Below are 8,112 nucleotides of genomic sequence, written 5' to 3'. Positions count from 1 at the left end.
GGTTTCATGCACTGGTGTGAAACATGTCCCTGTTTCATCTCACTTGATCAGTGATGAAATTGCTGGACCTTTTTTATCTCTGGGGCAAATACACTGCACTGTGGTGTCACAGAGGAATCTTTTGCAGCATTACTTCCTCAGTGTCTACCTTCAATATTCAACAGCATGCCAGATGAGACTTTATTTCCTCTTGTGTCTCATAAAACCTTGGTGGCTTCAGGTCCCAGAAGAGAGCTGTGTCTCTATGCCAGTTCTAATGAGTTAAGATTAACTTATTGTCCTAAACCATCACATTTCTGGGCAGGCAACAGCAATGATAGCAGTCTAGTGAAATGAGAAACTGAGGCAGCAGTGTCATCGTGGTTCTGTGACAATAAGAGAAATTTCTGGCTCATATTTATATTAACACATGTCCTGCAAGTTTGGCTCACAAGACATTTAAAAACGAAACAACACAAAAATCAAACTTTTCTTAGACAATGTTCTCATATATAAAATCCTTTATACTATAAAATCTCATATACTAAAATCCTGATTTTCAATTTTGTTCCTTATTTTGGTGGACAAGAATTGAGATGTTTGACTTAACTTGGGCAAACCTACATAATAATTTATTTTTCTGACCAATCCTTTTTTAGGATTCTCTCCTCTGAAGTCACTCTTGGGAGAGAAATCCTGTTCTAGAATAGCAATGCAGACACGTGGGATCTATTTGATCTCTTCTTTTAGCTCTAAGTCTGTGTTTACTGGGGAGTGACCTGTTATGTTTTGATATAGTAATAGTAGTATTCCACAACCACTAAAATGTTGCCTAAGAAAGCAACCTTTTTTTTAATTAAGAAAAAACTATGCACAGATCCTTTTTATATGTTTTTTGTAATTCAATTCCCAGGGAAAAATTCATACTGCATAGGAAAATATAGTATTATAGAAAATTGCTATGTTGGATGCCAAAAATACTTGGCATTCCAAACAAATGGAAATTAAAAATAATTAAACAACAAAAAAGGGAAGAAATTAGAAGGGTTTCGGGTAAGTCTGTAGAGGTTGCTTCCACTGCTGCTGCTCACTCATGGAACACTTACTTAATAATGGTTTTACTCTAAGACAACTGTGTTTTAATTAATGAAGAATTAAATGCAGAGGCTGACAGAAATCTCCTTGGCTGACTGAAAAGTCACTATGAAAAACAAACAAACAAAAACCCCGCAAAGCTTCAAGCTTTGTCCAATATCCAATATTTACCATTAAACTTCAAATGCAGTTTAGTACTTCAGGGTTGATTCTCTCCACTTCCTTTTGCTCTGGGAGTGACGAACAGTGGCTTTGTCTAGTACAAAGCTAAAATCAACGTTCTGCAGTTACAAACAGAGGTTCATCCTCTTGTTTTCCTCCCGAGCTCGAGGGTTATCTGCCTGGAACACTGACCCCCGAGGCGGATGGCAGCGGCTGTGGGGCTGACTGTGGCAGGAGCAGTGCCCGTGTTCGGGAGCCGGTGGCGCAGGAATGCCCGGGAGCCTGGCACAGAGTGACCGGGCTGCCCTCCCCGCCGATGGGGAAACCTGCCGGACATTGCTGTAACACGGAACGCTGCTCGTTTGAAACTGCACGGGTTTGTACTTCAGTGATTCCCGAGCCCTTCGGCCTTTGCCGCGAGCGGCGGCAGAGTACCGCGAGAAGGAAGGGATTTGCACAGAGCCATACTCAGCGTGGGGTTTACTCGGATTTTGGGATCTCCGGATTCTCTTTCCCAGAGCAGCTACCCGATGCCCGGCGGCTGTAGCCCCGCGGGAGCGGCTCCCTCACCCGGGCAGGGCGGGAATGCTTCACTCTGCTGAGCTCCCGGCACCCGGGTTCGCAGGGCAGGCACGAGGGACAGGATCCGAGCGCCGCCGGCCCTGGCGAGACCCGGGGGCTCGGGAGCCAGCCCTCAACAGACCCGCACGCGTTCGAGGGGCGCCGCGTCAGTGTCCAGGGCCGAGGGCGAGGGACTGGGTGTGGGAACGGGGACGGGGACAACGGCACAGCCAACAGCAGGAGCCATGCTGGGCCCGAGCGAGCATTGCGGGCCCGGGCCGAGACCGCCCCCGGCTCCGCCCCCCCGGCGCCGCCCCCCCGGCGCCGCCCCCCCGGCGCCGCCCCCCCGGCGCCGCCCCCCCGGCGCCGCCCCCCCGGCGCCGCCCCCCCGGCGCCGCCCCCCCGGCGCCGCCCCCCCGGCGCCGCCCCCCCGGCGCCGCCCCCCCGGCGCCGCCCCCCAGGCTCCGCCCCCAGGCTCCGCCCCCAGGCTCCGCCCCCAGGCTCCGCCCCCAGGCTCCGCCCCCAGGCTCCGCCCCCAGGCTCCGCCCCCAGGCTCCGCCCCCAGGCTCCGCCCCCAGGCTCCGCCCCCAGGCTCCGCCCCCAGGCTCCGCCCCCAGGCTCCGCCCCCAGGCTCCGCCCCCAGGCTCCGCCCCCAGGCTCCGCCCCCAGGCTCCGCCCCCAGGCTCCGCCCCCAGGCTCCGCCCCCAGGCTCCGCCCCCGTTGCATGGCAACAGCCGCTGCGTTCCCAAAGTGCTTTGCGTTGCGTTTCGCCGCGCGGTCGGCAGGGGGCGCTGCGCGCTGTCGGGTGTGCGCGCCCCGGACATGGACGCAGGTGCGGGAGCGTGCGGGAGCTGGTGGGAGCCCGTGGGGCGGTGCGGGAGCCTGTGGGGCGGTGCGGGAGCCTGTGGGGCGGTGTGGGAGTCTGTGGGGCGGTGCGGGAGCCCGTGGGGCCGGTGCGGGAGCCCGTGGGGCGGTGCGGGAGCCCGTGGGGCGGTGTGGGAGTCTGTGGGGCGGTGTGGGAGCCCGTGGGGCCGGTGCGGGAGCCCGTGGGGCGGTGTGGGAGCCCGTGGGGCGGTGTGGGAGTCTGTGGGGCCGGTGCGGGGCCCGCGGGCCGCCGTCCGGGCTCTCCAGCCCCCGCGCAGGCCGAGAGGGGCCCCCGCGGCCGGCGCCCCGCAGGCCTGTCCCGCGCCCGGCCCGGCCCGCGCTGTGCCGCTCGCTGCCGCGGCCTCGCCCAGCCCGGCCCGCTTTGGTCCCGGTGGCACGGCCACTGGGATTACTTTCCATCTCTTGCGTGCGTCCAGTTCTTACTGGTTTTTTCCTTGAATCAGATGATGCAGGAAATCGACTGCGATTCCAGTTGGAGCTGGAGTTTGTTCAATGTCTGGCAAATCCAAATTACCTCAACTGTGAGTACTTTAATAAACACCAGGACCCGGACGAGTTAATGTAGCGTAATGATGTTTACTGTTACTGGTAATCGGAGAGAGAGCTAAACAAAGAAAAGGGTTTTTCACAGCATAAAAGTAGTCTTAAATAATAATAATTTATTTAACAGGTAGATTTTTTTTTAAATGCAAATTCTTTTCTTGATTGGAATCAAAAAAAAAAAAAAGCATTTATTTGGTGGAGAAAGAAAATAACAAGTTCCAGTCTGTTATTAAGAAATAATATCAAATTAACAGTATTCCTTTATCTGAAAACGGAATTTTACTAATGTGAATAGTTTTAGGTACTATATATAACTCATTGCTAATTTTGATGCTACAGTCAACATTTTGTTGATTCAAAAAGCTTTTCCATTCTATGAAAGACACAAACTGTAAGGGTGATGAGACCCATCTATTATTTTGTTGACATAAGAATCTTATTTTGCCCTGTGTTTTTTTAATTTGCCAAATACAAATTATTGAAATGTGATTGTACTGAAAATGTTTTGACTTTGTGGTTTTTTTTCAAGTGTGATAATATTTTACACCCATCTGTAACTGTCAATTCCTTATTTGTCATTTTATTTCAGTTCTTGCACAAAGAGGCTACTTCAAAGATAAAGCTTTTGTAAATTATCTTAAATATTTACTTTATTGGAAAGAACCCGAATATGCAAAATACCTGAAGTAAGTGCTAAATTCCCTTAAGTTTCTGAATTTTAATAGTTTGGCATTGACCTAATTTCACACACTGTACAGCAGCATGTTAGGATTTCATTTCTGCCTGTAATGTTACTTTTGTCCCCCCCACAACATAGATTATGCAAGGTTATGGTTATATGCAATGTAGATTTTCCTGTTTCCCATAGTCCACATGTAGCAGCAATGGGCAAGATTATAAAAACTTCATGAGTTTTGCATAGAATCTTCCTTTAAAGCCTTAATTTGCACTTTCAATGGGTTTAAAATCAAACTATTGAACATTAGGGTAAAAAAGCAGTTAAGTGCATTATAAGATCAGTTTTGCATTATTGATGCTTACATGAGGCAAAGGGTGATTTTGTGTTTTTGCAAGTGTGCAAATTCCTTCGGTTTTGGGGAAAATGCTTTTGGTCGTCTTTAGTTGGCTCTGCAAGCAGGCCTTGTAAAGCTGTTGGATGGATGGATGGGTTTGGTCTATCAAACCAAGCCATTGGGGAAGGTACTCTTAAGTAAGCAGGAAAGTGCATTTATTACTGGGATTGGATTCCTTGTTTCCTGGCCTGATGCTGCAGTTACCAAGTCACAGCGTGCATGCTGAAGTGGTTTCACACTTGGGTAAAGACACACGAGTCAAAGCTAGCAACCCACAGGAGTACTGGAGACTCCACATTTAGTGTCCCTTGTAAAAACCTGTATTAAAGTGTGTTTGTTTCAACCCAGGTATCCTCAGTGTTTGCATATGCTAGAGCTGCTGCAGTATGAACATTTCCGCAAAGAACTGGTCAATGCTCAGTGTGCCAAATTTATTGATGAGCAACAGATCCTCCACTGGCAGCACTATTCCCGGAAAAGGATGCGCCTCCAGCAGGCACTGGCTGAGCAGCAGCAGCAAAACAACACCTCTGTAAAATGAAAAGCACACGGAGGAGTGATGATAAGGTGTACTTTGTGTTACTGAAGTATTTACAGATGAATGAACCCGTGTTCAAGTTTGGCTCTGGGTGTGTGTCCCTTTTATTTATATTTATCAAGTGACTGGGGTTTGTTTCATCAACTCTTTTAAAAGACTAATAAACACCTGCAATTTATTTTATAGCATGGACAGTTTTGTAAGAGCTTTACTACAATAGTTATTGATTCCTCTTGATTTTGAAAACAAAATCTAGATTTGTTACTATCCACAAAGAAGTGTAGCTCTAAAGGCTGTTCCTAGGAAGCCTTTTCCCTGGAGAACAATGATGTGTCTTAAAGTGTCACTGAGAACTCCCTGCTACTTACAGCTCTGGGACAAACACAGGTGAAGTGATGATAGACAAAGTAAAAACTGTGCAGTTTTTCCTTGAAACCAAGCTGAGCTATTACTTGTCACTTCTGATTCCCAGTCATTTTTGATGGAAGTTAGTTTTCCTTACAGCACGTTGTACAGATAGAAATCAGGAGTGTACAGGGTGAGGTCTGGGGAGCAGAGCAGAGCTAGGTGCTGATAAACTCTGCAGCATACAGAAGGAAACAAGCTGTAGCTGTCTCTGTCCTCTTAAACTCAGCTTCCTTGAATCTTGGCCTCTGCCCGTGCAGCAGCAGCTTCTCTGGAGTCTGTGTGTGGGGAACGGGCATTGCTTGGAGTATTGGAGAAGCACTTTATTCCTGTATAGTTTTTTATTCTAAGAACATAGCTCTTGGCAGCTGCCAGGGTTTTAATTTTTAGACTGTATTTCTGGTGCATTCGTGTTGTATTTCCTGTCCTTGTAGGAGCAGGTACTCCCAACTGTTACCATGTCATCAGTGACACTACAGCTGTCAGCCATCACATTATCACACTTGGAATGAACAGATAAGCCATTAAACATTTTTGGCATTGAGAATTTATCAGTAATTATGTGGTCAGGCTTAGGAAGGAGGTCTTTCTGTTTCTCCCCTTACTCACTGTAACTTTGCAGCTACACTTCAGTAAGTGCAGGCTAATCTGAGTTTCAAACACGAGCTCAGCTTTAAAAAGAGGTTGTTCACAAACTCAAGTTTATTTGGACATGAAAGAAAAGATACAGTTTTTCTTGTAAGATTTTAGTGTAAGGTTTGGACCCAGAATTTCAGGACATTTATCTTGACTAGTCCAAAGTAATTAATTATTAAAGTTTTAACAAAGTTCAGTGATTCCTTGAAAGGACAGTGCAGTAATTGAGACTGCCATCTTCATCAATGATTGACTGGCGAGGGCTTTAGTCTTCAGTAAACAACATCCGCACAAGCTCTGATTTAAAACATTCTTCTTCAACCAGCTTCTGAGGCTGAAAGAAAAAAAGTTCATCATTAAAAAACCTGTTCTAGCTGAGAGCCATTTGTACATACTAACATTAGCCACATCCAGCAACTTTGTCCTGGTGAGTGACGTAGTGGGGGTGGAACAGAAAGGTAACTACAACTGAAACATTCCTGAGGGTTTTCTGGCCTTGGAAGAGGCATTTTTAAGAAAGTAACATGTACAAGTTACAACTTGAGCTGCAGTCTGAATGCTCGGAACTTGTTTCACTCCCGTAGTTCAGTGTTCAGATTTTTCAAAAGTTGAGGAGCTGCAAATCAGGAACAGTAACAGTTTGTAGCTAAGAAGTTTCTCAGCCCCTCAAGCACAATGAGCCAAGTGCACATATTCCCTTGCATGTTTATTATAGACATTACACAATAAGCAGAATGGTTGTCTGTTGAACTGGGAGCAGAAGAATGTTGAGAGCTGTTTAGAATGCTCTGGTCTCCTTGAACAAGAGAGGGTTCTCAGAGAATACAAGTGACTAATTAATTTACAGCCCTAAATTCCTGCCAGGTCCCCATCTCAATGTCTGCAGATCCAGAATATAAATCACTTACTGTTCCATATTTAAGTAGTGTAGGCACTCCTGTTAGTTTCAGATTCCTCCTGAATTCATTGTTGGGATCCTTCCAGCTGTTCAGAAAGAAAGTGTTAGGCACAGCTTGTAGAGGGGCATTTTGGAGTTAAAATAGTTTCAAAATTATTCAAAGGCCTTTGCCTCACACCTTCTCAATGCCCTTCTCAAAACAAGCATCAGATAGGTTATGTCAGAGATGGTGAAGACCTCAAAAATTATAGACTTTTTACAGAAAAGGGCAGCTCAGTCAGTTTTTTCAACATGTTAACCACCAGTCCACAAACAGAACAAAGTCATCCCATTTGTCAGCATTCAAAGGTACTTACTAGGCTCTATCTCCTACTAGACAGTAGATGAAAACTGAGTCATCAGGCAGGTTATGAAGTTCCTTCCTCACAATTGGCTCAGCTAGAAAATAATTTTTAAATTCTGTTAGTACTTAATACTTGTGCTACAAGATCACATGCATTTACTTGAACCGGCAAGGCAGCTAATTATTTAATAGTTTGTCTGCTTTAGTTAGAGATCTGTATTTCATTGCACCTGGCTGCCCACAAGTTTTTCAGAGCTTATTACATGCTCGAACGCTGACTGGACTTGTGTTGGAGTAAAGGCCAATTTCTTCTCTAACACGAAGAGAAACACTCGTTCTGTCCTGTCCTGGGTGTGGTAGCCCAGCACAGCGCCCTTCTGCAGGGAGACGGTTCCGCAAGCAAGGCACCTTCCTACCTGCTCAGACACGCAAAGCCCAGGCGGTGCGGTGCGGCGATTGCTCAGCAGGAAATGCTGCCGCTGGGCACGGTCGGGGAGGGCACCGCTGCCCGTGACACCGACCGCAGGGCTCGGCTCTGCTCGCTCGCTGGGCCGTGTGCGCAGCTCAGCCCGCTCGGTTCACCCGCGGAGCTGCGCTGGAGCCCGGCACCGCGCGCGGCTGCTGCGCCCGCCCGGCATTCTCCGGAAAGGCACCGGCACCGACCCGGGCTGCGCTCCCCGCACCGGCCTCACCCGTCACGCAGTCGGGACACCAGCTCCTGCCCTCGGCGTCCTTATCGCCGCAGAAGAGCGCGAAGATGGGCCGGCCGTGGTAGCTCTGCGCCGTCCGCACGAACTCGGGGTACCCGCGGACCTGCCTCTCCTCCCAGCCCATGGCGGCGGCGGCGGCGGAGGCTCCGCCCGGCGCGGCCCGCGCCGCCGCCGTAGCGCGCGCGCTCCCGGCGGTCCCTGCGGCGGCGGGACGGGGTTCGAACGGCGCCTGGTGCGGCCCGGGCCTCCCGTCCGGCTGTCCCTCCATCTGTCCGGCTGTCCCT

At 49.1% G+C, this 8,112-nt stretch overlaps 2 protein-coding genes across 2 annotated transcripts; one reads left to right on the top strand and one right to left on the bottom strand.

Annotated features, from left to right (window-relative positions):
• The first annotated feature begins 2,513 nt into the window (after positions 1-2,513).
• MED31 (mediator complex subunit 31) lies at positions 2,514-5,019 on the top strand. The gene is made up of 4 exons (XM_064394322.1): positions 2,514-2,629; positions 3,126-3,203; positions 3,815-3,911; positions 4,647-5,019. Exons 1-4 carry the CDS (start codon positions 2,620-2,622, stop codon positions 4,837-4,839), a joined length of 378 nt encoding a protein of 125 aa, XP_064250392.1. The 5' UTR covers positions 2,514-2,619; the 3' UTR covers positions 4,840-5,019.
• A 906-nt stretch (positions 5,020-5,925) lies between these two features.
• Positions 5,926-8,111, bottom strand: TXNDC17 (thioredoxin domain containing 17). Its single transcript, XM_064394321.1, has 4 exons — positions 7,811-8,111; positions 7,132-7,213; positions 6,786-6,861; positions 5,926-6,211 (listed from the first exon to the last, which is right to left on the bottom strand). Exons 1-4 carry the CDS (start codon positions 8,094-8,096, stop codon positions 6,143-6,145), a joined length of 513 nt encoding a protein of 170 aa, XP_064250391.1. The 5' UTR covers positions 8,097-8,111; the 3' UTR covers positions 5,926-6,142.
• Position 8,112: the final 1 nt, after the last annotated feature.

Source organism: Passer domesticus, chromosome 19 (genome assembly GCF_036417665.1).
Source record: "Passer domesticus isolate bPasDom1 chromosome 19, bPasDom1.hap1, whole genome shotgun sequence".
NCBI lineage: Eukaryota > Metazoa > Chordata > Aves > Passeriformes > Passeridae > Passer > Passer domesticus.
This window is presented reverse-complemented; position numbering and strand designations above follow the sequence as displayed.